Source organism: Limanda limanda, chromosome 19 (assembly GCF_963576545.1).
Source record: "Limanda limanda chromosome 19, fLimLim1.1, whole genome shotgun sequence".
In the NCBI taxonomy this organism is placed as follows: Eukaryota; Metazoa; Chordata; class Actinopteri; order Pleuronectiformes; family Pleuronectidae; genus Limanda; species Limanda limanda.
Genome location: NC_083654.1, coordinates 4,573,328 through 4,588,125, shown reverse-complemented (window position 1 = coordinate 4,588,125; position 14,798 = coordinate 4,573,328). Strand labels below are relative to the sequence as shown.

Genomic DNA, 14,798 nt, shown 5'->3' with positions numbered 1-14,798 from the left:
TGCTAGTGTACTGTATACAATGCAACTATAAAAATACATAAAAATCTCTAAAGCTCAGTTTGTGTGATGTAAAATTGGTAAACGTGTTTTAATTCAAATCTGACAGAGAAAATTAATGTGCCAGAAAAGTAACACTTTCCAAGTGTGGAATAAAACCAATGGAGCTTATAACAAGAGAGACATTAAGACAAATTGTAAGTGAAAACTAAAAACTATATATCTCTACATATAAATTGATTGAGAAAGGTTAATGTGGCAGTGTAGGAAATGCTTTGAAAATTAAAGAGCAGACTTTGTGGTTGACTTGTTTTGCCAGCGCTCCATGTTGCAGTGAGGAAAGCAGTAGTTTGCACATACCTGGAACCTCTTCAAGACCATAACTGGTGCTGTTGGGCTTAAAGCGATCAGGTTGAACCTTCATGTTTGGACACAGGACATCTGAGGAGAAAGGACAGTTGTTTGGTTAGGCTCGTCACTGTAAATCACAATATGATATGAAAACCAAACTCTATTGGTATGTTTTTTTGCAGCAAACCTAAAAACGTGTTGTTGATTGCTAATAAAAATCCGCTATTATGACACTTTGTAAGGACTGAGATGTAAAAGGTGTGAGGTCTTGTATTGTTTTGGGAAGAGGTGACCTCATTGAAACACAGTCTGGACTGTTGTGCGATGTGTGGTGCACCCCTCCAGACAGACTGCCCTCCATCTCCCCTGTGTGGGGTCTGGGGAGTGAGGTGTCTGGGGGTAAGGTGTGTGGGTCTGGGAGGGGTGTCTCTGCCAGTGAGGGGGGGGGGGGGGGGGGGCATCCAGGAGCAGGAAGAAACAGGAAGCAGGAAGAGTTTTATATTTCCACTCCAACATATTTCTGTGATGGCGATGACAGTGAGAAGGGCAACACTTAAGTTTTCATTGGCAGGAGAGATATTTTCTATTTGTGTCAACATGCCAGATGCCAGCTTCACAGCTGAAGAAAGCAGATATGGAAGATATAAGCAGATATCCTGTTGAGTGTAATGGATCTAAACATTAGCTCAGAGATGTTATTGACATTCAACCTTAGATGTTGACAATTTGGTTTATGGCTCTCAGCAGACTACTGGAAATTAACACCAATGTCCCACAAACGTCTTCCCTTCTCCACAGACGTCACAGTCTGCCTTCCAGCGGAGATTTACTCTGTCTGGAATCTGTTCAGGTCTGCAGAGTCACAGGGATGCTGTATTTTTCACAAGCCCTTAACTTTTCATCAAGTGCCACAATGAGGACTTTTTTTTTTATTTGTCCAACTTTAGATGTTCACTGTAAAAGAGAGAACCAATGATTAAATTAGGGCTTGTTACTCATTCCTCACAATTCAGCTCATTCAATTCACCATGCATCCTTTACAACAGCCACTTGGCATTGCTTTTCTCTTTAAGAAGTATAAAACTACAAAGAGAGCTCAGTTGTGCATGTAGCAGTAGAGCATACGTTGTAGTTTATGTACACAAATGTCAATACCATGTTGGGGTTAGATGGGTGGAGCCTCCCAGCATGCACTGAGAACATGCTGTTGACATTAGTTGTGTTCCAAGACTTTATAGATGGTACTTGGCTTGTTGTATTTCCGTTCTTTCATTTTTTCCATTGTGTTTGCGCTAGGTGGAAATTACTGTTGTAAAGGAAGCATTTTGGCATCATGACTGAAACAATGTACCTGGTAAGAAATAACCAAATATGTATATGGTCAAACTCTCTTGGTTTTTATTGATGACCTGAGGAGTTCTTGCAGCCACTCTGCTTGAATTCTGACTTAAAAAACCTACAATAATGTCAAAATAGATGATAATGAGCCATGATCACGCTTTATTTGAATATTTCTGGATTTAAAAGGTTACAGTATTTTAATTGTATTATTGCATTTGGCCAAAAAGTTGTGATTGTTAGAATAGAGAAAAAATGTTTAATGTCTTTGTTGTGCTTACTCTATCTTTGGCAATCAGTTCCCTAGACTCTACTGAGTAATCACTATTACTACACTGACTATTCAGTTACAGTTTTTCACAGTTGTTAACACACAAAAAGCAAAAATTCGGCACAATTTGCACAACATTCACTTCATGTACCAATAGCTTGACCCAATTTGGCACTACTTCACACTCCCTTATCTCATTAGACTCTGACTTTCCTTCTTTACACTCTGATTTCAATTACACATCACCTTGTTGTCAAAACACTACACACAATGTTCAGTTGTTGCACACACTTCTCACCCTAAAATATCAAAGCATCAACCTACAACACACAAATACTCAAATCTCTAAACATTCAGGTCTGTTGAGCAATTTGCAATCAGGATTGCAGCATAAAAGTGCCTTCAGCCTCTGTTTTGTTTGATGTACAATAGAATAGAATAGAATACAGTGTGCTCACAGTATTTATATTTTGCAGGACTGAAAGAGAACCACACCGTGGAGGAAGAACACGCATGTTCACAGCCGAACAGGAGACTGAAATTGTAGATATGGTTCATGAGAACAACGCTATCACACTCAGACAAATAAAAACTAGGATCCTGGCTGACCATGCTACATTTAGAAACGTCCAGACCGCCATCCTCTCTACATTAGACCGTATTCTTCACAGGAATGCCATGCGGATGAAGCAAGTGAACAGGGTCCCATTCGAACGGACCACAGACGCATCAAGGAGTTACGGCGAGAGTTTGTGCTTGTTAGTACCAAACATTCAGCAGTGACACGTGCATGTATTGTACCTGTAATCCAATATTGTTCCTTTTCTACAGTGTCTCACTGTAGCCCACTGTGTTGACCTCTCTGTGTCCATACTGTAACTTGCATTATCATGCTGTCTGTGTCAGTACTGTACTGTTCTCTGTGTGTACTGAAATAAACCTTTTTGTGTGCTGTTTTATGTTTGACTATGAAAAAAGTAGGCCTACACTGAGACAGTTTACAAAAGGAGAAATGGCTAATTCTCCAGAGTCAGTCATTCATATGGTGTGTTCCATTTCGATGATTGTGTTTTCAATTTTGCACTTCAGTGTGCTGTAAATGCTTGGAAGTGTGTAAGCAAATGCTTAGTTGTGTGTTCTCAATAAATGGTATGTGTGTGTCATTTGAAAACATGGCTGTGTGTACCAAATGAAAACACGAGTTCCATTTTGATGGCAATGAGTCATCTTGCAAAGCGAGTGTCAGGTTTAGCATTTTGTGTGTGAGGTTTTCAGTTTTCTGTGTGCAGTTTTGAGAAAGCCGTTATTGTTTTGAAAAACGTGTGTTAACAATTGTGAAAAACTGTAAGTCAGATGAGCTTGAAAAGAAAAGCTTATTTTTTAAAGTTGGAACAACTGGACAAAATTAGGTTAAAAGAACTTAAAGTGAAATTAGGTAGGTTTACTATATAAGGCAATCGGGTACCTAGATTTATGTTAAGTGCCAATCGGTATGGGCTTACATTGTACTGTTGAATATCAATTACCCTAAGCATGAGCATGCTGACATTTAGCTCTTGAAAGCCGCACTGCTAAGTGCACCCTCAGAGCAGCTGATGACTCTCTAGCTTAGTAACATATAGTACACACTATATTTAAGTGACAGATACAGTCACTTTCACAAGACTAATCAATTGTAGCATTTAGCTCAAAGTGCTGCTGCCTCACAGCTGCTTGAGTTGTTCAGACTTGTAATTATTTTTTTCAAGGTTGTTTGGACTCATAAACCCAACTCCCAATTACCTCTTTTATTACAAGAAATCTCAGAGGCCAATTTATAAAAACCAAGAGGATAAACCTAAAATTATCTAAGTGGCAAACCAAAGACACAATATTTGTTTATATTTGTTTTCAAGGACCCTTTAAAAGTGCCTTGGGTAAGTTTTTTTCTCATTAACAGCAGGGTTGCAACAGATGTGTCATTCCCCCTAACAGATGTATATGCTCAAATAAAATCTGGGTTTTTTTCAAGACCAAATCACGATGATCTGCTTCCCCTTGTGAAGGAAATCGTCTCGCTCAGCTTACATGGCCAGGATGAATCAGGCAACAAAAGCAAATCAGTATCCTGACATCCGCTTATAATCAATCTGTTCAGAAGTTCTCATTAAACCTAAAATGAGCCCAACAAATTGTCTGTGCCCTGGCTGTCCGTCCTAAATATTACCAGTAGCCAAAAATATAACAGTGGGAAACTACGACTTCCTTAATAGATCAAGTATCTGCCAAACATCTTCTGTTAAACCTTGTTATTTTCTTAAATCACAGCTATTAAAAAAACATCACGTCAGAGAGGTTTTAACCTGGGCGGCATTAATTATGGGACAGCTCTGTTGACATGGCTTGTTTTTCTGTTTCATGCAGAGCATGTCTAATGGGAAAAATCCAAGCAGCTAGTTTAAATTTAAGCAGAATGTTCTGTGATTTTACAAGTTGTGTCCTCTCACTTTCACATGGTTTATTTTTATTTTTCAGCTGTACACGTTGTCCTTATTTGTGTCTGACTTCTTTTTGTTTAGCAGGGAAATTGAAGGAGTCTTTTTTTTCTCTCTTGTTCGGTCTCAAAGTCTTTTTTAAGTGATGCTGATGCCAGATCTGAAGGAATACTTTATTTATATAGTTTATAAAGCCCAGCTCTTCCAAAGATTACTGTTCTCTGAATGAGTGGAAGTGTGTCACTCACTTGGTTCACATGGTGTTGTTGCACAGCTCTGGAATTTAACATGTTAGATAGCAGAGCTACTCCCCACACTTGAAACTATAATTTAGGCATCCGACTTAAAATGGAGGCAATGTAAAACCTTCATTTGGAGATGAATGTCTCAAACAGGTTCATTGTATCAGCAGAAACTTAACAGCGACATATCTACAACTAGCTTTGTTGTCAGATATGGATACATTTTGAATCATCACTGTTACCTGTCATGGTTTTGGTCATCAACATTCAAAGACAAGGGCTTTTATATTATTTACCTAATGCCTCCTCCACACGTATAGAGGTATCTTGTAAAACTGAGGTTTTCCTCCGTGGTAAAAAAAAAAAAGACATGTTGTTAAGCCCTGACCAGAGGAGGGCAAAGCAACAGGGGCAGCTATACTCCTAACCTTAAAGCCACACTGCCAAATCATGAGCCTTAAATCGTGACCTTAAAACCGGGAGTGCCAAAACACACAGAAAAAGAAAAGACTTCATGTGCCCACACGTGCGTTAATGAATCAGTGCAGTAGAGAATAAATAGAGTTCTTTTTTAAAACCTATAGATTAAAAGGTGAAAACATCTAACATGGACAGTGGAACGGCTTCGCTGGATCCACTTGAAACATTAGATCTATAATTTTCGGGGTGAAAATAACTCACATGCTCAGTGAGCCAGTTGTGCTGACCACTGATATACTTAGAGACACACTCGTGGTGATGGTAGAGATTAGGGAAAGAAAATACTGAACCTGTGTAAATTTAGACTTTGGTTAGTTCAACAAACTTGCCGCACAGCGTGTTTCATAATATACAACCTACATTATTGGTTGGCAGTTTGAAAATCTCCAGTCAAAGAGCAAGGTCAAAGGTTAACAGCTTTACAATGAATCTCAATGCTGAACTTGCACCAACATCACTACTGCGAGACGATACGCCCTTGAAAAAGAATAAGGGTGTTTTAGAGTCTGAATCAACACTTTCTGAGGAGAAATCTCTACTTTAGACATGCTTTGGCAATTTAGAGTCAGATTGAAGTGAGAGTTTGTCAAAGCTCTCATCAGTATGCTAAACCTTGCAATCATGTCATATCCGTTTTTGTATTTGCTAAAACTTTTGGCATCCTTTTTCTTTCCTGTCTGGCTAATTTTAGGCAGGAATTTTAAGCGTTGGACTGCAAAGCATTTAACTTCTCCCTGAAAACACTCGCGCGGATACCTCTCCACCTCTTCACACAGCTGCCGGACAACTCTTAGCTGCTCTTTCATTTTTTAACAGAGTTGAAAAAGCTTCTCAGCAGACTAGTGGAAAAACCATTTAGGTTAGCATAAGACAGGCGTTCCAGTGCTAAACACCTCTGCACTAGAGTAGCAGTGAAAAAAGCTGCTGCACCACAGAAATGTCATGGTTAGAAGACTGTCATTTACAAGCCAACTTTTGCAACACCCCCCTCACATGCTTCATATTCAGTCAAATAGAAGCCATGACAGAAAAGTGTGCAAGTGCAGCACCTCTTTGTGGTTAGGGTGGGGTTTTGTGGCCAGGGTTTTTCCTCAGTATAGTGGTTAAAGGTTCAAATAAGAGTCTAAATTGATTAAGTGCACGTTCCGGGTGAGGCAGGCACTTCAAATGGAAGCAGCAAAAAGAGGCCATGTGGCATTCAGTGTGAGTGATGTGTTGGCATTTGGCCTGATGGCCGACTTACTCTCGCACAGCCGCCTCCTCAGCCGGCCCCTGATCTTGTCAATGGCATTAAAGTCCGTCACATGGAAGACATGGGCATTTTTTGGCTCAGCAGCGATTTCCTCAAGCTCTTCCTTTAGCGCCTCCCCGATGCCAACGGCAAACATCCTGATGCCGGCTTTGGCAGCCTCCTTGGAGGGCTCCAGAACATAATCCTGGCTTCGTCCATCTGTGAGAAGGATGGCCACCCGCTGAATGCCTCTGGCTTTAGGCCTTGCTCCGTTCTGCTCTGTGAAGATGTTAGTGGTGGTGTAGCTGATAGCATCCCCGGTCATTGTATTTCCCCCCAGGTAGCGTATGTTACGGGCAGCTCGCTTCACATCTTCAAGGGTCCTGTGTCTTCCCAGGTCGAACTCGGTTGTGGGTTTGTCACTGTAGCGAACGACAGCTACTCTTGTCTTGTCTGCTGCCACATCGAAAGACTCCACAAGGTTGGCCACCCATTGTCTGATCTTCTCAAAGTTCTCTTTTCCAACACTGGATGAGGTATCCAGGATAAAGGCAAGGTCATAGTGGACATTTTTACACCCTGCAGTAGGAGGATACAAGATGATTTAGTCACCTGTCACATACAGCCAGTAAAAGGTCTAGTACTTTCGGTCTTGTTGGTCTTACCTGCCCTCTGTGCTTCCACTCCCTCACGAGACAGAGTCAAGGCCAGGATGACCAGGACCAAGCTGATTCGAAATCCTACTCGTAATTCCATTTTGGCCTCGGTCTGGATCTGTTTAGTTTAGTTTATTACCACCATCAAGCTTTCCAGTCTGTGGAAGGGTCAGTGGAAATATCAACAAATCGGTTTTTACATGTAGTCACTACAGCCAGTTTTGTAAATGAACAACTGATCTATAAAACATTTTACAATGTAAACTGTTTTGCAGAACTGTCTCTTGCACCTTGTGGTCACCGAAACATTAAGAACAATTTGTTATTACTTCTGTCAGACCTGAAAACCAGAATGGAACAAGCACTTCCTGTAGTGTATGGAGACTGCTGTCAAAAAACAGGCCTCCTATAATGAATGACTGTTACAAAATTGCAATAGATAGTTTATTTACAAGAAATGAAATATGAAAAATCTTATTCTTCATATTTCATTGTATTATTTCTATTGCCTCCTGTTTGAATGGCAGGAAATGTTTTATGTGATAATTAAAGGCTGAGTCTGAAATACATTCGTCTCTACAGCAGCAAGTGAATTCTTTATCCAGAAAAAACTGGACCCTAAAAAGTTTGCTGGAACTTGCTGCCAAATAACTTTTTAACCATATCCACCAAGTTAAAAAAACAACAGCAGGAGTGGACAGATGGTTGATGTTGCAGTGCATGATTCTTGAGTTTGAAATTGTATCTCTAGCTGTCCTTTGGAGTTGCTACTGTTCCTTCAATGTGTCTTTTGTTGGATTCATATAGGAGGCTGTTTTTCTGGGTGGCACGGACGAAAACCTGATGTTTAAAATTTAAACATCAGGTTTTTGTCCGTTCATATGAGAATAGATTTGTATTTAAACTTTAAATACAAATCTATTCTCGTAAGAACTGTACCCCAGTGGTTGTGATGCCTGCCATTAGAGACGAAGTGTGACTGACTGTAGCCATAACATGGGCTCATCCTGGAAGAGCATGTCATTGCGGGGGGTCAGCTTGGTGGTGTAGGAAAGTCTGAGTTCAGCGTAACTGGGGAAGCAATAATGAGTCCCCCTTGTCCTGAAAATGTCTTCAGCATCATTGACATTTCTGTGCTGATTATTCCACTGAATTAACAGTACCAAATGTATTTGTGTTTCTTTTACAGAGGCATCCAAACCTAATGGAGAAATACCTAAATTTGGAGGAGAGCTTTATCGTGAGACAATTTTGTTCCCTTTCTTCATGAAAAGAAAGGGAAGATGACAATAATGATAGCACTATCATATCTGGTTAGCTTAGCTTAGCATTAAATCAGAAAAACTCAAAAATGCTCAAATTTAAGTGAAATCTTTACACAGAGGTTGTTGTTCAAGAAATAATGTGTTGTATGTGTTTCACGAAATAATTTCTGTCTGTTTCTCCCCATTCCTAGGTTTTATGCTAAGCTAAGCTAACAATTTCATAATATAGCCTATATAAAAATATTATTATATAATAGTATACAGCATTACTATAAATGATTTATAGCTAAGTTATGTACTGTGCGGTTTTAGTACCAACTAACGTAGTTTTAAAAAATTGCTGCCTGGACACAGTTTTTCTCCTGTTTTAAAATTAAGGATGCCATACTTTAAATATATTTTACTCTTGTTATGAATATAAAAGTGGAATATTGGGCCTAAAAGAAAAAAAAGGTTGTGATAAATGAATCAGAAAGTGTTTAAAACAGAAAGTAATTTCAGGAAATGCTGTAAAGTGAAAATCAGTTTAAAGCACAGCAGTCTCTTGACTGTGTCTTGGCCTGTGTAGCTGAAATAGAGGGTTCATTATTTATTGTTGGGTTTAAATATAGTGTGTTGGTCTCCAGAGAGTCCACCAGTTTCCTTATCTGATTCCCCAATGGGCAATTTCTGCGACTTGGTTTCACTGGAGCTATTAATGAGCAGAATACACACGCTTGCTGAAGCACTCTAATTACCTCTATTAGTGTCCATGTTAAAAGTACAAGATATTTAGTCTAGCAGGACTCAAATGGAAAAAATAACAGAAAATAAAATAATAATTCAGCTGCCCTACGAGAGCCGCTGAACAAGATTTGGATTCATGCTCTGTAATCCTCTTAACCCCACTTTCAACCAGTCTAACATATCCTAATTTGCCTCCCTTTGATCTCTGATTACAGTTAAACACACTGTACGGGTCTCCCAGAGCTGTGTTGGGTTAATCTGCAGTTTTACAAGCGGTTACAGTATCCGAGGTGAAGCTAAAAACAGGCTGGGTTGCCTCTGTCAACATCTGATTCTGAGGCCAGATTCCTTACAAACTGAGGGTCTGTATCATCAGGCCTGTTTCCACTTCCTCTCTCAATGGCAGACCTGGGACTGCAATGTAGATGTCTATAACAGAAGCCCCACGTTTATCATTTTCAAAATGTGGAAAACATGTTTGTTTTTTTTTCATGTGCAAGCCAAGAAGGAGGGAAAAGGAAGAAAAGTATGTTCTCGGATAGAGCAATATGTGAATGCAAATCAACATTTAAAAACTGCATAAAAAAATTATTTTACGATTGATTAATTTTTGAGGCAGAGCACAGTGACAAGAGGGTGATGTTACGAAGCAGATTTCTTCCTTACCTGTCCTGTCACTCAGTCAGCGTGACTGGAGGTGTCAGTCTCTCTCTCTGCCTCCAGCTCTCACACCCTGAATCAGCACCGGGTCGGCCTCATTACCAGGTGATAATAATCCAAAATGTCTCCCCCGACAGGCACCGCAAACCAAAATGAGATTATTATATAATCCAGGGTGACAATCCAGTGTTGAGTGTTGTTACAAAGTGAGGTGAGCACTCGGCAACCTTGTGGATGGGTGGACAGAGTGGGAGGGAACACCGAGGGGGGAAAGTGTTGGGTTTCACCGGGAGACGAGGTGGCTTCTACTGTTCTCAGCTGGGCCGTGCTCGCACATAAAAAAGGCCGAGAGGCGCAGCCAATTATAGACCCAACTTTCTGGATATTTTTGTCCTTTTTTCCCCCTCTGTCTCTCTCTCTCTCCCTCCTTTATGGCTGCGCCCATCTCAAGTGCAGCCCTCAAAGACAAGGCTCGGCTTCTTGGCAACCGCCTCAACTGTCCGGCCTTTGCCACTGTGACAGCCACAGCGGAGCCGCCCTTGGGGCTGGTGGTGGGCCGGGCCGCGTTTGGCTTCAGCCCGCCACACACTCGCGAGGGAAAGGCTGTACTTAAGTTGGGGGAAATGATTACAGAACACTCGTGCTTGCAGCTTTGCGCTGAATGCCTGTCCTTGCACTGACTCAACACCGAGGCCCTGTGATCTATATTACTCATGTCGAGCTGTTTTGACAAGTTTACAATCATGTCAGACCACATCCTCCATTTTAAATCGTAAAAATATACATTATTTATTTATCTTACTCAGTTTGGCTCTTTGCCTAACTCTTTTCTTTTTGCTAAACTTCCACATTATATTTTTTCTCATAAAAGTTTTATTTCATCTTTTTTACTTTGTAGAACTTTTTTATATTTGACCCTGCAAGTGTTTTACTTCCCCCTTGTCCTCTTTGATAGAAAACCCAGTCCTCCACTCACTGGTAGGCCGACATGTGTTGTAGTTTGATATATGCTTTAGGAGGATGCGTGTGATTCCCATTCAGTGTGTGCTGATGTCCTTATCATGTGCGGTCATGCTCCCTGGCAGGAGGGGAGGCTGCAGTGAAACACAGCAGCTCTGTCTCTGTGTCTGACATCCTGCCTGGCAGACATCTCTCCGTCTCTCATCTAAAGCCTCCTGCATCACAGGTCTCATGTCGGCAGCTCTTTGTTGAAGTTTACTCCTCAAAGTGCTCCCACAGCTGTCGCCACATGCTTTCGCTGCTTTAAGGAAGATCCACCCGAATGGACCGGAGAGCTGTTGAGGTGCCGAAACACCCAGAATCGCAGTGTCAATATTTGAATGTCATGTACAACAAACATGTTAGCCATTACATCCAGGCCTATTTACAGTGCCTTTGTAGCCAAGGAAAGTGAGCGTGGGCCGGGCTATGTATAGGCTCAGCGTGAAGTGGAAGGGAAGTGGGTTGATGATTGGGAGCAGATGCACGTTATGAGTGATGGTGTCAGTCTGAGGAACCGTCTGTCGCCTTATGTGCGAGGGCTAAAGAGGTGACTGGCATGTCGGGTGAACGAGAGGCTGCGAGCACTAGTGCCGGAGAGAGAGCCATCTGTCATGTGACGCACGGCCAGCTTCCCACCTCCCACATCAGAGAGATGCTGTCATTTGAAAGAATATGTCCGATATCAATGTGTGTTTGGACTGAAGCAGAGCAGATTTTGTATATTTTCCAAAGTATATCTGTAGTGTTGAAATGTCACCACGACACAACCACAGTCATTGTTACACATCTGTATGAATAAAGACTAAATAAAAGGAGGAGACAGATGGTTACACAATATCTTCTCTGCTCTGTGATACATTTTACATAGCATGACCCTAAATGGCTCCCACACAGCTTGGTGGGAAACCACTACACTGCTTTACCAGATCCAGGACAGGTACTGGCCCCAAAACTTGGGGGAATTTATCCTTTGAGTTGAGTTGGACCATCGAGTATGAAGTGAGTTATAAAGTTTTAAATGCGCTATTATGGGTGAATGGTAAAACAGGGCTGTGAAGCACTTTAAGTGGTCATCAGGAATAGAAAAGTGTTAAATATATATATCAATCATTAGTTTGGAACTAAGAAACATTACCTCTCTAGCTTCTTCTAAATCTTATCATTAAAACTTTAATGTTGAAAGTTTCTGCAAAGATTTGATTTGCATTTATTTATCCTTTTTTCTCGATATCTTGTTTATCTCTCATGTTGCCGCTGTTGCACAAAACTGAATAATGTTATAGTATTAAAATAGCTATTAATGTCTCAAGCTAAATTATAATGGCCTGTTAAAAAACATAAACAGTCAACATGTCCAAATGTCCAGGTCCGACTCATGAGTGGTGGAGCTTGGGTCAGAAGTCATGGAAATCAGTTGGTCGATTCCTGTTAGTCAATGCTATTACACTGATATGAGTCAGATGAGCGGCAGATACATTGATGAATGAACCAGGCAGAGCATAAGAACTCAGACAGAAGGGTTTAGGCTGAGTTACAGCACCGATGTTGTCTGTTTGGCTGAGGACCCAAGGTCAGATGCGTCATGGCAGAATTTGAACATCATCCAAATCTTCCAGCGTACAAAGCATTAGAGGTCCATCAAACATCAACAAAACTCTACCGCTCGTTGTGTTTGAAAAAGAAACTCAATGACACTCAGGAACTCGTGCTGAGAGCTGAAAGTCCTGTTTGCAATGAAAAATCAGACCTATTAGAGAAAAGTGCAGTTTGGTTCAACAGGTAGAACATTATACTCATTACAGAATGATGTCTATCGATCGCTGGCTAATCAGTAAACATTCTTTGATGAATTTAGCCCTAAATTTCGAATCATACCACTTAGTATGATTTTTCGATGAGAGCTTTTTGTGCCGATACATTACCATGGATCAACTGCAGTGGTCGAGCTCCTCATGTTTCGTGCCAGCAGCTTCACTTTGTGCTGCGTCTGCTTCACCTAATTAAATGAGGGCACACTCTGGTCTGATGGGGAGAAGCCTCTGGAAATGGGACAGTCCATAACTTAGATTGACGGGGATAAATATATATATATATATATTTTTTTTTTTTTATGAAATAATGTTCATTCATTTTGTTATTTTCTAGCTTTGAATGCACGAGGGGCAAAGTTCATGGAACCATTAAAGAGCATGAGATAATTTTGTCTTTGTGCCAACAACATGTTCCTCTGCTGCGCTGCTGCTGCTTTCCTCAGCAGTACCCTATACTGTGCCTTTCATTTGACACAGTCATAAAGATCTGAAACATTTGTACACAAACATTTATACCATATTTTCTAAAACCTTGTAGTTGCAGATGTAAAGACATTTGTTTGATAGAGCACTGTGTTTGTCTACAGCTATAACTTCTCCCAGGAGGACACATTTTATTTTGTGTTTTACTATGTTATCATTCATCATCTGTTTGCACACCAGCATCCACCACTGACTGTCCACAATGGGAGTTATGGTTAATGTTAAATACATTAATAAACACCTTTTCCTGTGTACAACTACATAATACTGGGTTGTAAGTCAATCACGTGTATATTAACTGGATGTAAACGCTTAATATGGGGATTTAAGGTAGTTTTACATAGTACCATTTTGAGTAAAGATATACAGAATATGACATGTGAGTAGTATGAGAAGAATAAAAACTGTCCAATCACAAAATTTGAAATATAAAGCATAGAACTTTCTATAGTTTATTCAACTCCACAATCCAAATGGTGAAACCGTCCATCAGTGTTGTACTTTTAAAACAGGGAGATCTGAATTGTTCTATCACTGGGAAAAACATTACATTTCCTTTATTAAAAGGTTGTTACAGTTCAATGTATCAAATACACTAAAATTAAAGTGCATGGAATACAAAACCAAAAAAGGCAACTTGATCTGACACAAAAGTTTTGTGAGTGTTGTGGCGTTGGAGCCTTTTTGGTGAAATCCTGCAAATCTGCAAATTAAATTGTGCAATACCAGAGGGAACAACCAGAGACATTACTCCTAATGAAAAAGACATGTGTTGATTCTGTCTCTGTTGACAGAAAAGTGATGACAGCGGACAAGGAACCTGAGGAAATGTCCCCAGCTTGAGAAACTAAATACAGGAAAATAAAATAGAACAATAAAGTTGAACAACAGGGTAACATATGAATCTGTGGGTTTGTATGTGTGTGTGTGTGCTGGTTTTACTTATTGTCAGTTTGTTGGTCACTTTGTATTGAATGTAAAGCAACAATTAGCATTTGTTTGTGAGGAAGTGACACATTTCTGAGATATTTGTTGTTAATGTTTGTGTTGTGGTTTGTAATAAAAAAACATAAAGGGTTTTAGTAGAGTTGAGATATTGTGGCTCGTAAAAAAGGAAAAAACCTTAGTATATTGGCACATTTAACGATTAATTTACATTATATGGTTAATATATCGTTCATATTACTGTTTCTTGGGCAATAACTTAAATTATACATGAGTAATACATTTACTCAAAAGTTATACATGACTGTTTGACATGAATAACTGATAACCGAATAACATGACTGTTTGTGTTGGGTCTTCCATGTGCGTCATTCGCTATGTCCTCAGCTGCAGACGTGACAGATTGTGTATCACAGTTGGAGTTGCTCCACAGCGACTGTATTTGTATTCTTTGTGATCAAGGCTTTTTTCCTCTTTGATTTCCAGTTAGAAGCACTCGGCCTGACGCTGTCAGGTGCATGTCCACTGCTTCCACCTTCAGCTGACTGCCGGTTGAGAGTGCTTCCTCCAGCCTGCTGAGTGCTGACCTCCTGATGGCTCTTCCTGATGTTTCCTCTCTCCAAGGAGGCTGCAGGAGGCTACTTGATGCCTTTACCAGCGAGCTGCTGCCCTCCCAGGGCGCCCTCCGCCTGCTGCCCTATGCCTCGGACACCTTGGGCCAGCTTGTCTTCAACTGCAGATAATCCCCCTGTTGACATGTTTGTATTGCACTGATCCTCTTCCAGGCACTGCACTCTCCTCATCCTCAATCGCCTCCTGCCTGCAGTCTCCTGCTGGAGGGAGCTCAGGCGTGTGGTCTCTCCACC

General features: G+C 40.6%; 1 protein-coding gene across 1 annotated transcript in view; it reads right to left on the bottom strand.

Annotated features, from left to right (window-relative positions):
- The window catches only part of col22a1 (collagen, type XXII, alpha 1), a 48,113-nt gene extending 40,973 nt beyond the window's left edge, over positions 1-7,140 (bottom strand). Inside the window, exons 1-3 of the mRNA XM_061093206.1 lie at positions 7,050-7,140; positions 6,397-6,963; positions 358-438 (exon numbers count right to left, since the gene is read on the bottom strand). Of these exons, the coding sequence (XP_060949189.1) occupies positions 358-438; positions 6,397-6,963; positions 7,050-7,140 (739 nt within the window). The remainder of the gene's footprint in view (positions 1-357; positions 439-6,396; positions 6,964-7,049) is intronic.
- Positions 7,141-14,798: the final 7,658 nt, after the last annotated feature.